Below are 15,501 nucleotides of genomic sequence, written 5' to 3'. Positions count from 1 at the left end.
AGTTCTGCCTAATTTCCACCAACACATCACGTGTGCCACCAGGGGAGACAGAACTTTGGACCATTGTTACACTCCTTACAAGAACGGATACAAGACCGTTTCGCTCCCTGCTTTCGGGAAATCAGATCACGCCGCGATCTCGCTGGTTCCTGTTTATAGGCCTCTGATCGCGCGGGATCTGGTGATGACGAGGGAAGTGAAGCGGTGGACGGACCAATCGGAGGCTGCGCTTCAGGACGCTCTGACTGACGTAGACTGGGACATGTTTCAAACAAGTTCAAGTGACGTCAGCGAGTTTGCGGAGGTTGTACGTTTTGTGGCTACGCTCGGGGATAATATCGTTCCCACGGTGAAAGTTCGGATATTTCCAAACCAGAAACTGCGCTCTGAATGCTCGCACGGCCGCTTACACTGACGGTCTTGTATCTGGTAATATGGACAATTACAAAGCGGCGTCGTACAATCTGCGGAGGGCGGTGAGGGACGCCAAACGGGCGTACAGAGAGACTGTGGAGCTACAGATGGAGCGGGGGGACACAAGACGCTTGTGGGAGGGGCTGCGAACAATAACAAACTACAAGAGCAGCTCCTCCCCAGCCACGAGTGTGGACGCCTCCCTGGCCAACCAACTGAACTCCTTTTATGCGCGGTTTGAGTCTGGCAGCAACACCGCTAGCTCGCCGGCTAATTGGAGCTACACCGCTGGGGACGAGCGCGCACTCTCAGTGTCCGTGCACGAGGTCAGGAGGGCTTTGATGCGGGTGAACACCAGGAAAGCTGCGGGGCCAGATGGCATATCTGGGCGAGTACTGAAGACCTGTGCTAACCAGCTAGCTCCGGTGTTCACCACAATATTCAACATCTCCCTGGCTGAATCAGTGGTCCCGTCCTGCTTCAAGAGGTCCACCGTCGTTCCTGTCCCGACGATCGCCTCTTCAACCTGCCTGAATGACTACCGTCCGGTGGCCCTCACCTCGGTGGTCATGAAGTGTTTCAAGAGGCTGATTAAGGATTACATCTGCGCCTCCCTTCCCCGCACCTTGGACCCGTTGCAGTTTGCGTACCGGCAAAACAGATCCACGGATGACGCGGTCTCCCAGGTACTGCACACCACGCTCACGCATCTGGATGGCCAGAAGGGGGCCTATGTCAGAATGCTGTTCATCGATTATAGTTCAGCTTTCAACACCATAGTCCCCACCAGACTGGCTGTCAAGCTGATGGAGCTCGGATTGAATGGTCCGCTGTGCACCTGGATCCTGGACTTCCTCACAGGCCGCCCCCAGGTGGTCAAGGTGGGGAAGTACATGTCAAGCTCCCTCACCCTGAATACAGGATCCCCCCCAGGGCTGCGTCCTCAGCCCCCTACTGTACTCCCTGTACACACATGACTGTGTGGCCAGGTCCAGCTCCAACACCATCATCAAGTTTGCTGACGACACCGTGGTCGTGGGCCTGATCACCGACTGCGATGAGAAGGCCTACCGCGAGGAGGTGGCTGACCTGTCACTCTGGTGCCAGGACAACAGCCTACACCTGAACGTCAGCAAAACCAAGGAGCTGATTGTGGACTTTAGGCGTGGATCACAATCGAAGACGCACTCGCCCTTGTGGATTAATGGGACTTCTGTCGACAGGGTGAGCAGCTCCAGATCTTAACATGGACTGTACACACAGACACTCTGGTGAGAAAGGCGAGGCAGCTTCTCTACCACCTCAGGCAGCTGAGGAAATTCCGGGTCTCGGTGAGGATCCTCAAGTCCTTCTACTCTGGACTAGTGGAGAGCATCCTGACAGGCAACATGACTGCCTGGTTTGGGAACTGTACTGCCCAGGACAGACGAGCCCTGCAGAGGGTGGTGCGTTCAGCTAAACGTACCACTGGAACTACCCTCCCCCCCTTGCAGGAGCTATAGACCAGGAGGTGTAGTAGCAGAGCCCGTAGGATCATGAAGGATCCTCATCACCCCAACAACGGACTGTTTCAGCTGCTGTGGTCAGGCAAGCGCCTCCGCAGTCACACAGCGAGAACAGAGAGACTGAGACAGAGTTTTTTCCCGCAAGCCATAAGAACTGTCAATGCTGACCTCACCAGGGGTCCTAACACATAGGCTCCACTACCTACTGTACTATATGTAGCATACTGTACCGCATACTGTGTCACTGTTCAGGGTTGTTCGTGATGCCGTATTGCTGCGCCGTACTGTTGTATACTGTGCTGTATTATCCCAAACACTACCTCACACTATTCGCATTCACATGACACTTTAATTCACATGCCACTTTAATGCACATATCTGTATATCCATAGGCATATTCCCTCTATCTATTTCATTTTATTTTTATTGTTTTTTATTCTATACATTTTTATCTTATTCTATAAGTATTCAACTTACTGTATTACGTTTTAGGAGTCAGTTAGTCGGTCTATTAGAAAGGAATTTTTTACTTTTATTCCTTTCCTAGGACATATTGTGTGCTATCACCGGGTGCGTTGCATTACATTTCACTGCATATATGTATGGAAGTATGTATATGTATGTGACAAATAAAAAATCTTGAATCTTGAATCTTGGCAACGCATGAGTGTAATGTGAGTAAGGTGAGTCTTGAATTTGTATTAGTCTATTTGTCTTAAATGTATGTATTTGTATTTTTTACCAACATCTTTCGGCTCAAGAGCACTCCCTATAGCCTCTTTCCCACTTGCACTGAAAGCCGTAAATCTACTGGTAATGTTCCGTATTGGCATCATGTGGGAAAAGGAGCCACTAACCATGTTCCGTAAAAGTGTTCCGTAAATTTCCCCACTCTTAACCTAGTATCATTTTATTTATTTTTTTATCTTATTTTTTTACCTGTGCTGTTAGCACGCTGGGGATACAACAGAGTATTATGATGCCATTGCATCTAGGACAGAGTTAGTTTGCAAGTGGAGTTCAAGTTCTCAACCTGCAATGCAACTCTTCATTAACTGTTTAACCATGAAGAACTGCTGCAATAACTATGTTCTGTGGACGAGCTATTGCAGTTATGTCAGAGTTATGTCAGTGATAAGAGTAGCCCATATTTCATTAAATGAATTAACCTTGTTTTTAGAAATTGCCAATAGTTTTTCCATTGAGATGTATTCTATTAATTAATGTAACTATTGGGATGTGAGCTTATCTCTGTTTTTCCAATTGAGTAATATTATTTTCTTGGCAATTGTTAAGGCGATAAAATTGGGTTGATGGTGTTGGAGTGGTGGGTTGGCTGAGGAGAGGTCACAGAGGAGACATACAGACGGGAAGACTGGAATGCTGTGACTCAGAAGGGTTGATAGCTCCTTGGTGATGTTGGTCCAGAATGTTTGTATAGGTGGGCAGAGCCAGATGGCAGGAGAGTCTCTGATATTAACAAAACAGTGAGAACAAACGTCTTTATCCACAAAACCCATTTTGAACATTTTGTGTTGGGTGATATGAACTCTGTGCAGAATCTTACATGTGACCCACCACAGCAAAAGCCGCCATCTCACGCATTTCTAAAATCGCCAAGAGCGGCCAAATAAGTTGAAAAAACCTTTCTTGAAGGAAAATGAAATTTTTCCAGGTTCATGTTCCTTTGTGTTTTTTGTATTTCTCAACATATTTTCAAAACCGGGTTTGATTTATAAATAGTAGAAAAATGTTAAACCGTGGAGTTAAATATTCCCGTTAGATGACATCTGAAACACAGTTGACTTACTGAGACGCAGAACAGCGCTGAACAACGCCGATCGATCGTTTCCTTTAAAGCAACCGTCCAGGTGAAGATCATTCATCCATATTCCATGTGATGTGAAGTCACAATGTAAAACCGTTTTGATAGAATTCAACCTTTAAATCCTACGTGTTTTATACACACACGGAGACATCGTCGTGGAGGGGGCTTGTCACTGACACCATCACTTCCGTAAACAAGACAAGCATCCGGTTTCAATTGCCTGTGAAAACTTTCATTTCCCTGTGTTGTTATTGGTTACGAGAAGCGGGTGGAGGAAGATCTAAATCATATCGCGGACCTTAATCTGACCAGTGCGATAAATCAAAGTCAGTTTAAGCATTTTCCGCGATGATAGTCAGTTTTCTGACAGCAACGCTCAATCTGATATTACTCCGAACTTGGAGAACATTTCAAACAGTGGATTTCAACCATTTACCATTCAACCTGAATGTGACGATATTCAAAAACCACCGGAGGAGACCGACGATACGCGTTGTTGTTACAACGGAAAAAGTTGATGACGTGATGAAGTCCGTTAAGGTTGGTGATTTAAAATAAAATAATTCCACTTCATAAAACATGTATATTCTTACTGTTAAATAGAGCTTTTTTCAAAACAAAAATATGTTCAACGTTCCCTCAAAACACAAGAACAAAGCAGTGATTGGCCCATTCAGCAGTATGTTAATTAGCCCATTCAGCAGTATGTTAATTAGCCATGTGGCTTTGGCTACCCCATTTGCATTCTGGGAGCTAGGTGAATGAAGACGAGTCTCGGCCAAACCTTCAAGGTGATTATCTCAGAAACACGGTTTGCCACACCCTGATTCTCCACTTTCAAATGATGCAAAAAAACAAAGTTCAAAGCTGCCAAATGATCCTTAAGTATGCGGAGGGTCACATATTTGATGACTTGCATTTTGGAATTGTGAGTCATAGAAAAGGCTTGCACAGGTTGATATCGGTGGAAACAGCAAGGTCTCCTTCCCATTCCATGGGAGGTAAAGATAAAGTGCCTTGTGTTTATTTAAAAAAAAAAAAAAAAAAAAAAAAAAATAAATATATATATATATATATATATTCTGGAAAAGGGATTTTTAAAATGACCTATATGGGTAAGATGTTCAATCATCGGAGGTGGTTGTAGGATGTTGTTCATCAATTTGATTTTAGCTTTTAGAGACCACTGTAGTTGAAGGAATTGCAGGAAGCTGTGGCCACCAATATTATATCTTTAGGCTAAGGTTGGGAAGGATATAAGCAAATAGTTTTTTTTTAATGTGTTCCAAATTAGTAATTCCTTGTCTTTTCCAAGACCTGAAGATTATTGGTCTGTTTTTAACCAGAAAATCAGGGTTGTGCCGAATTTGAGTGAATTTGTTTGGAGATGGAGTGTAACCCCCAGCTACTAACCTCACTGCTGATTGCCTTGCCTCCTTTTTTACAAACAAAGTGGCAGCCATCAGCAGCCAATTCACTAAACAACTTACTCACAACCTGTCTTCTCCAGCCCTAGGCTCATCGTTCCCTGGTTTCACCCCCCTCGCTGAAAGTTAGGTATCTAAACTACTAACATGTAGCCGTCCTACTACCTGTCCGCTAGATCCGATCCCATCTTACCTCCTTCAAGCCATATCACCGACTATCACCCCGGCAATCACACATGTGATTAATTCTTCCCTAACTTCCGGCACTTTCCCTTCCGCTTTCAAAGAGGCTCGGGTCGCACCACTGCTCAAAAAACCCTCACTCGATCCCAATCAAGTAGGAAACTATCGGCCGGTCTCTCTCCTCCCATCCCTTTCCAAAACCTTAGAGAGGGCGGTCTCTAGACAGGTTACAGAGTACCTGTCAAGAAACAACCTTCTTGATACACTTCAATCTGGCTTCAAAAGTGGTCACTCCACCGAAACAGCCCTGTTGTCTGTGACAGAGGCCTTAAAAACTGCTAGAGCTGCTGCCAAATCCTCGGTTCTCATTCTGCTTGACTTATCAGCTGCTTTTGACACTGTCAATCATTGCATACTCCTGTCCATACTCTCAAGCATGGGCATAACGGGCAGTGCACTTTCCTGGTTCGAATCTTACCTTACTGGGCGCTCGTTCGGTGTGACATGGCGAGGCCAGCTGTCTGTGCCTCACAACCTCACCACAGGGGTGACCCAAGGCTCGGTGCTAGGACCCCTCCTCTTTGCCATATACACCACCTCACTGGGCCGGATCATCCGCTCACATGGCTTTTCAAACACTGCTATGCGGATGATACTCAACTCTATCTGTCCTTCCCGCCCGACGACCCTACTGTCTCGACGCGGATCTCGGATTGTCTCGCTGACATATCCACATGGATGAAGGATTATCATCTTCAACTAAAGCTGGCGAAAACGGAACTGCTGGTCTTCCCGGCCAAACAAGGTATTTATCACAACATTGATATTAAAATCGACTCTATCTCTTGTTCCTACCAAGGCTGCAAGGAATCTTGGTGTCATTATTGATGACCAACTGACATTCTCGGACCATGTTGCCGCCGTCTCCCAGTCCTGCCGCTTCGCACTACTCAACATCCGAAAAGTCAGGCCGTACCTGACCCAATATGCCACTCAACTGCTGGTACAAACCTTGGTGATGTCCCGTCTCGACTACTGCAATGCCCTCTTAACAGGCTTGCCGGCCTGTGCGGTGAAGCCACTACAGATGATACAGAATGCGGCGGCGCGATTGGTGTTCAACCAGCCAAAGAGGGCACATGTCACTCCGCTGCTCATCGAGCTCCACTGGTTACCTGTAGCCGCCCGCATCAAGTTCAAGTCTCTGATGCTGGCCTACAGAGTGATTGCTGGGAATGCTCCCGCCTACTTAAATGCTCTTGTAAGAGCACATGTTGCCCCCCGGATGCTGTGCTCGTCAAATAAGCGTCACCTGGCTCTGCCGGCCATACAGCCACGGCAATCCAGGCTATTCTCATTTGTAGTTCCACGTTGGTGGAACGAGCTGCCAAAAATGACCAGAGCGGGGACCTCCCTCTCTCTCTTTAAGAAGCACTTGAAGACCCAGCTCTTCAGTGAGTACCTCCTGTCCTAACCTACAATTACTTAGCACCACCTTGCAGTATTTATTGTTACACGAATGTTGTTGTTACACTAATCTCTGTCGCAATGTAGCTTGAATGTTATTCTCCCTTGTAAGTCGCTTTGGATAAAAGCGTCTGCTAAATGACTAAATGTAAATGTAATGTAAATGTAACCACTGAGTTTGTTGAATCTCCACCAGGCTGACAGTTGTTGCGATGAATGGGTTTTTAAAGCAATTATGTCTCCTTATTGATTCAGTAAGGAATGGGAGATCAGATATTGATCATTCCTGACTTTCTGTTTGTTCAATGTCTCGCCATCCATGGCCCAATTGCTGATCTCGTTGTAACAATCTAATTATAAATTGAAGATGGTTTGCTAGATAGTAGTATATAAAGTTTGGGGCTGCTAGGCCTCCGCAGTCTTTGTTTTTCTGTAGTGTTGCCAGTTTAATTCTCGGTTTATTGTATTTCCAATATAATTTATTGGTTATTCAGTCTAGAGTCGCAATTTATTAGGCTTATGTACTATAACTGGAGGTGAGGGTTGGGTCCTTATTGGGTTTGAGCAAAACTGAAATGAGAGCAGTATTCATGTGCGGAGGCATGTTGGAGGTTGACTTTTTCTCTGTAACCATTGTGATGAATAATGGGGATATAAGCGGCCAGAAGTGTTTATAGAATTCTACTAGGTAGCCATCGGATCCAGGTGATTTATTGTTGGACATGGACATAGAGAAGAGAGATTTCCTGAGTTATTCTAGAGTAAGTGGTTAATCGAATGTGGTAGCCTGCTTTGTGGATAGTTTAGGGAGGTTAATATCATCGAGGAATGACTTAATGTTTTATATATTTGATTCATTATCTGAGTGATATTGCTTATTAAAGAAGTCTCTGAATATTTTATTGATGTCTTGCGGGATGTGTGTTATCCTACCCTGTGGATCTTTGATGGCTGTAATAATTGTCATTTCTCTATCGCGTTTCAATTCATTGGCAAGAAATTTACCTGGTTTGTCATTTAATTCAAAATAATTCACTCCTGTTCGTTGCATGAGGAGTTGTCTTTTGATGGATGATATTATCAAGTTGAGATGTAATTGTCAGGATCTCATTTCGGATTTGCTCACAGGCTTGTTGGGAGTGCGAGTCTTTAAGGTTCTGTTCTAGTTCATTTTGGCATTGTTGTCCTTTCTTTTTCCTGTGAGTGGAGCAGGAAATAATACTACCTCTCAGAACTGCCTTTGCTGTTTCCTAGAGTTAGGATGGTGATATTTCTGGATAGTCATTCAGTTCAATGAAGGAAGTCCATTCTCTGGAAAATGAATGGTTAAATTCTTTATCTGTCATAAGTGAGGTGTTAAACTGCCACCTGCCAAGAGGGTTCGGGTTGGTTTCATTTATGATGAAACTAATCAGCTAAGATTACAATAGGGGGGATTTCAGGATTAGGGATTTTGGACATTACAGAGTTACTTTAAAAAAAAAAGTCAATTCCAGAGAAGCTTTTGTGGGGTGGTGAATAATTGCAAAAAAATAATCTGAGCTCAAAGTTCAAACTCAAAGCTAAATGGGTTATTTAGCTTTGAGTTTGAGGTGCTTGGATGCAGTGAGGTGAGTTTCTTGCAGTAGACAGAAGCTGGGTTTTATCCTGGTGAGGTAACTTAGGATTTTGCTACGCTTAGCTGGTGAGCCCAAACTGCTCACATTCAAACTAACAAATTAATGGGTGTCATTGAGGTTGGCTAGGGGGTGATGGATGTGGAATTTCCCCATGCAGCAGCATAGTGTATCCAAGACAATAGCTATACTGCCCGTGTTTTCTCATAGATAGGTCAGTGTTTTTCTCCTTTACTGTCTTAGTATTGCAGGAAGTTTGTAGGGATGCATGTCTACACAAACAAATGACAAATAGACAAAGATAAACATAGAACAGTGCAGAGTCAGACATACATATATTGAGGGAGTAGATAGAGGGGGGGAGTGATGAGAAAAGTAGAGAGGGATTAGGAAGTGGAGATGATGAGTGAGTAATATTTGCAATGTTGACATAGATAGGATGTTAATTACTAGATGGTGGAATTAATCATTCATACCCAACGTGGTTCCTTTTGACTCCCGTCCTTTGCTTTTAACCAGCTCCTTGTGCTTGAAGTGTTCAAACTTAGTAATGATAGAGTGCGGACAGTTCCCCAAGCGGTGTCTCAGTCGGTGAACCCGGTGGAAGGTTATGTTCTCTGGGATCCAGGAAAAATGAGGTTGTCCCGCATACTTCTGGATTGGATATCCAACGTAATCTTTCATTATTTTATTAACATTTTTTACAACCTCCATCTCCATTGTGAGATGCTTAACAGAGGTTTTTAGATCCATGTTGGCTTTGATCTCGGAAATGTCTCAGAGGAGTGGACCAAGCTTCCGGTTAATATTATCCACGGCACTAACCTCTACAACGCTGGATATTAGATCATTTGTATCGGTAGCTGAGTCTTCCTTCTTCCTCTTTGCCGGTGCTGGTCCTCTTCTATCACGTACTCGTTATAATAATAATTATTATAATCCTTGAGGTCCTCCATTTTGGATTTTGCATAGTGTTTTTTTATTTTTACTTTTATTTATCATATATATATTTTTTGCAACTCACTTTTTTATTTGTCTGAGTTGGAGCAGATTGTCGGTGTTTCAGTTTGTGCATCTGGGTGCCGCCATGTTGGATCTGTTGTCACTTCTGTCTTCTCTCGAGATCACAGCATGCTCTGCTCTCGTCACAGCCCTCCTCTCAGGTCTTTATATTCTTAAATAGCTTCGCTTGCCTGTTGGCAGCACTGGAGCGCAGAGCCGGAGGGAAGGAGCGGACAGGGAGCGTTACAATGGGCGGAAAACATTCCTTCTCCGGGGGACAACGAGTGTAGGACAGGTTGGGATTGATCACACTGGGTTAGGGTTATTGCGTCAGGGGATGGGGGCTCTGGGACCTTATTGCAGTGGAGGGAACAGAGTCCATCCAGGAGGAGAAGGGAGAAGTACTAGTCTCTTGAGAGCCAGAAGAAAAGAAATAAATATGATTCTAATCGGCGATCGCTGGGGGGCAGCGATTACCAATTTACGATTTTATTGGGAAGGGGAGGGGTGGGGGGTACACTGCGAAGGTTGCAAAGACAGCATTTATTACAATCACAAGTTAGCAAAATCTTTTGTGTGATTTCTTTATATACAGATGAGGGCCAAATAGTATTGTTTGAAAGTTTGACCAGATATCGTTGTTGTTAGATTTCATTTAGAAAACAAAGTGCAAATGTTGCACGTTTTATAGGGGAACAAATATTTTGCAGTAATTTCATTATTATCAAAAGGCTTTTCCTATTAACTAAAATATATAAAATATGTTGTTGAGAAAGGGACTAAAATTATTTTCTGAAAATGTTCATTTTATGATCACTGTTCAATGGAAATGTATTTGTCGATGATAGGGTGGACAATTTTAGGGATTTAGCTATATCTGTATGACAGTGATATTCAAATATGAAATATTTCTATCATAAATGTAACATAGTGCCATGATGGTAAAGTAAATATCGTACATACACAAGCAAAAAGCAATCCAACTGCTGAATCTTCATCATATTAGATCTACAAGATGTAATTTTAAAATTTGTTCAGATTTTTGTAAGGCAAGGCCTCCCATTGCGACAACACACATAGATCATTTATTTCATTTAATTAACGTCCAAAAAATATAATAAATGAAATAAATACATCTACAATAAAAATAAATGTTTTATTGTTTTTTATTTTTATTGTTTTTTTTTTCCTGATTACCACTGAGTGTACGTGGGCTGGTCCACACCCAGAGCAATGAGACTAGACCGGGCGAACTGTCTGAGGGACCGTGGACTTACGTATGGACCAATCAACGTGCACTTACATCACTGAAGGTTCCTCTTGTACCTGTTAGTCCCTGCCCTGGAGTATGAGATAATAAAAATCCCTCAAAACAGAGTTCTAAGAACTACAAATGTTCCTAGTTCCTGCAGTGCGGACACAAAGAAAGTGACCGTTCCTCCAAAAGTTCTTGGAACTATGAAAAAGTTCCTGCGGTGTGAAAAAGCCTATAATATCAAAGCCCTAGCTGTGTATTGTTAGGTGTTCTGCTCCTAAAAAAAACCAATATAGATACAAATAGGAAAAAAAATAGTGATATTGACTACTGTAGTACGATTATCATACCGTGAAAATTTCATACCGTCACATCCCCAGTGGACATGGTGCACTCTGCTGCTACCTAGCATCTACAGTTGGCAAGTAAAAACAGTGGAAAAAATCCTGCGGCAATCTGTGGAATCTTTTGAGACCACTGACATCTGTAAATTAAGTCCCATAGCAACGGAAAGCAACGGGTAGACGTGCCTGGCGCGGCAAAGGAAGTGGGTACACAGTTTTTTTGTTATTTTTAAGGGACAGTCTCTTAACTCAATTGTGTTTAAACGATTTTGTTTCATACAAGTAGGAAACAAACTAAAATAAATTGGGGGAAAAAAAAAAAAAACACAGGAAAACTGGCACGGGAGTCAGGAACCGGCGCTTTACTCCACTCCAATTCTCTGATGCCTCTTTTCCACTGTGGACGTTGGTGCATAAATAGACAGGAATATCCGTGTATCATTTGATCATTTCATATCCAATTTAGAATCCAAAATCAAAAGTTATTGACTTTTTTCCCACATGCGGGACCGTGAAATGTTTTGTGTGTGGGGACCGCTCCGTGGGGACTGCTTCGGACGCCCCCGCCGGGCTCTGAGCCACTCCAGCACCGCCCCAAGCCGGTCACCCGAACCGGAGGAGCATCTCCACTCCCCGCCACTGAAGGAGCCATTTTTCATTTTCCATACAAGAAAGAAATTCCATTTCTGTGGTCATAGTTTTTTCAGACAATACACTTCACATTGAGGGCTAAGTCACATTAAGTCACAACGAGAGGGAAATACAAACAGTCATTTTTTTTACAGGCATTACAAGAATGCTTATGCACGATGAATATTACAAATAATCAATAATAGATCCAAAACAGTGAGTGGAGCCCCCCCACAGAAATGTACCTCTCTAAACGCAATCATGGCTAGTGAACTACACCATTTAAAGATATAGATTTGATAGAACCATTAACATGCTCTTCACTCAGTTAGAATACAATGGAGCAAGAATGGGTATGTAACATTTAATTTAAAACAATAGCAAAGGATTTTTTTCATTAAATGCCTTGCTTTCATTATAATTGTGTAATTTGTTTGAGAGGATGTTAATTGAGTCCAGTCACATTAAATCATTATAAATAATGTTATGTTTTTGTCGTGGAATAAATATAAACAAAATATTTCATACAATTTCAAAAGCTTGGGAGCCGTAAGAGCCGTCTGAAAACTTTCCAACACTACTGCTAGTCTCTTCTCCTCCGGCCACCACGTCAGTGTCCGCTCTGTACATTCTTCTCTAATCTGACTTTTCCTAATTCTAATCATCATATCACAGGGGTGGAGGCACGGATGGAGTGGATGCATGGACTAGATCCTGGAGTGAAATGGACTCACTCACTGTGCCAGAGGATTTTTGGGCATACACACACACATATGTAAGGGTTGGACATTATCCCAGTTACTTACTTGAAAGGGTATAATATGGAATATCGATTTTAAATTATTTCATAACTGGTATGTCTAGTTTTATAACTAGTATGCCTGGTGTCATAAATGTTTGACTGGTTTCCCGTGACAACGGTCACTATTAACAGACATTGATTTATCAGCTATATCAGAATTGACTGAACTGACAACATTTTACTTAAATTTTAAATATGATGAATAAACATATTATCAATGTCAAAACTAACCCAAGGTCCCTCTATGTTGGTGAGTTTACAGCACAAATGACACTGGGCACGTATATGCTTCCAATATATACCAAGATTTTCTGGCAAAGTCAGAGTCCGTTCCACTCCAGGATCTAGTCCATTCATCAACTCCAACCCCATTCCCACTCCCAGTAATAGGTGGAGTGAAGCGATACTGCAGGCCTTTGTTTTTCGATAATTGTGATAATCATGAAGAAAACACCACTGTACATCAACGCCAGGATCAGGGCACCAGCCCAGTCCTATTTTGAGAACTTGTGTTCGGATAACACCAATTTATACGTAATTGTTGAGAGATACTATTTGAACTACGTCTGAAAATAAAGTCTTTACTCAGGTCTTTAAGGAAATCTTTTTTATTTTTTGTTTTGTGCAGAATCCCTGTCCTGAGGCTGGAGCGTCCTTCCTCTCTAGGATAAGTTTCTGGTGGATCACAAGGTAAGAGCCCCCCCCCCCCCCCCACCACTACACCACAATGACCTACCATCAACAGAACATAAAAAATGTTTTGCTGAGCCTGAAAGATGTCTTCACTATAAGAAATCCCTCGGTGGAGGGAAGTTTCTTCCATCATCAAACCCCTCCAACCACCTGTGCGTATCGTGGCATGTGTCCACTGAGCATTTCTTTTTCTGGCAGATAAGCGTTGACAGAGCACTGAGATGAAGCGCTTGTGTGGCGAGAAAATGCTGCGCTCTCTATCTATGACTATCACTAGACATAACCACTAGTTAGCTCACCTTTACAATTTTATTAGTCCGCTACAGTACGCTGTATTGACCCCAAAACATTGGTTCTGTGGTTGACCCATTAAATCCTACCCAAGTTAATCTGTGATCGGTTGGTTGGGGGGAAAAAAGGACCACCTTTCAAGTTTAAATATTTGAACGACTACAGTGTGTAAGCCCTGTTTTAATCCTGACGTAACTTTCTCAAAAATGCCTCCTGCGTCATTAGAATTTGAATAGTCCACGTAGAAAAGCAGATACATGAAGTTTTCTAATGCGTTTGTAATTACATAGCCCATTACATGGCCCATTAGGCAGACACAATGGCTGGATAGAGAAACTGATCACTCTAAGTGATATCTGAACAATCTGATGATAATAATAATATCTTTCATCATGTGATTATAGTAGTATATAATGTGGTATTCAGTTGAAGCTCTGAACAGAAATGCAGTGCCGGGTTGCTAAACAGAGATTTGGTGAAACATTTTGATGTATTTACTTTTGTTTGTTTCTAACTTGAACAAAACAAAAATATAACTAAGAGCCGGGGGGGGTGCATAACATTGACCAGGAAAATACACAACCCCTGGCCGTGTCACGCACCGTCCCCCACGTCTCTCTGTCCTCTGTTGACTTTATTTTGTAAAAACTATTTCTTTGTGTAAATACATCAAAATAATAAGTACTGCCGGGCGCTTAGTGGACTTATGGGCTCACTGGAATTTGCTGATCTGGTAAAGTTGTCATGAGTTACAGTTACAAATTTTGACATTTACAGATTTAAAAAAGGGAAGGGTCAGAATGTTGCAGTCATTTCTCATAACCCGATTATGATATCAGTCGGACTATCCAAATGGTCTTATTGAAGAATGTGATTAATGGTTTCAAATAGCTCTTATATTATACGCAATAATTTTTGGACAATGTTTGACCTCAGTTTTGATGGTTTTCAAGTGTTTTTTCACTTTTAGACCAAGTCCACTAGTCTTAAGTGATACGTAACAACTAACGTTTAAACGGAAGTTTAAACGTTAGTTGTTAGGAACATCCCTAGTACACACCCATTTCCAGCTCTGTTCTCCCTCCAAAACCAGCCCCCCACACCCCTCTGATCCTCTGAATATTTAGCCTATCTGTCTTCCTGTTCTTTGTTTGTGTGTGTCTCTCTCTTTCTCCCCTGGGTGCCTACTCTGTACCTTACTCTTTCCTGCCAGGCTGATGGTGACAGGCTTTAAGCGTCCCCTGGAGGAGAAAGATCTGTGGTCCCTCAACCCAGAGGACTGCTCTCAAAGGGTGGTTCCCTGCTTAGGACGACAATGGAACACAGAGTGCCAAAAAGCCAAAAGGTTGTAACATGAACCGAATTACCGTGTGTGTGTGTGTGTGTGTGTGTGTGTGTGTGTGTGTGTGTGTGTGTGTGTGTGTGTGTGTGTGTGTGTGTGTGTGTGTGTGTGTGTGTGTCAGTTTATATATTTCTGATGGGGCTATTGACATTAAATTTTCACCAGATGTCCGTAACAACCCAAGTAATAATAAAAAACAAAGAAATCAAAACATATATGTCCATCTATTAACTTGTGTGTAATAAAGTGGAATGAAACAGGGAATAAATATTGAACACATGAAGAATAGGAGGTACAAAAAGGCATGGGAAGCCAAGAAACCAGCTGAGATCTGTCAGTATTTAGGTAGCAATCCTGCCCCCTATCAGTACAAATTAATATCAGCTGGTGTAGTCCTAATTGATGGCCTATAAAATGGTTTCTCATTACCACGGTGTCACACAAGAAGCATCTCATGAAAAACCAAAGAGCTCTCTCAAGATCTTCGCAACCTTATTGTTGCAAAACATACTTATGGCATTGGTTACAGACGTATTTCTAAACTTCTGAATGTTCCAGTGAGCACCATTTGGGCCATTATCCGGAAATGGAAAGAACATCATTTCACCATCAACCGGCCACGACCAGGTGCTCCTCACAAGATTTTTGACGGAGGAGTCAAAAGAATAATTAGAAGTGTTGTCCAAGAACGAAGGACCACTC

At 42.7% G+C, this 15,501-nt stretch overlaps 1 protein-coding gene across 2 annotated transcripts in view; it reads left to right on the top strand.

The window, feature by feature from the left end:
* abcc1 (ATP binding cassette subfamily C member 1 (ABCC1 blood group)) overlaps positions 1 to 15,501 on the top strand; it is a gene marked incomplete at its 5' end in the record, with an annotated part of 115,479 nt that overhangs the window by 17,995 nt on the left and 81,983 nt on the right. For both annotated transcript variants that reach the window (XM_080009112.1, XM_080009111.1), the window contains 2 exons: positions 13,102 to 13,163; positions 14,671 to 14,802. In XM_080009112.1, the coding sequence (XP_079865238.1) occupies positions 13,102 to 13,163; positions 14,671 to 14,802 (194 nt within the window). The remainder of the gene's footprint in view (positions 1 to 13,101; positions 13,164 to 14,670; positions 14,803 to 15,501) is intronic.

Source organism: Zeus faber, assembly GCF_960531495.2.
Source record: "Zeus faber genome assembly, chromosome: 11".
Taxonomy (NCBI): domain Eukaryota; kingdom Metazoa; phylum Chordata; class Actinopteri; order Zeiformes; family Zeidae; genus Zeus; species Zeus faber.
The sequence above is the reverse complement of the archived record's forward strand: the minus strand, read 5'-3'. Positions and strand labels throughout refer to the sequence as shown.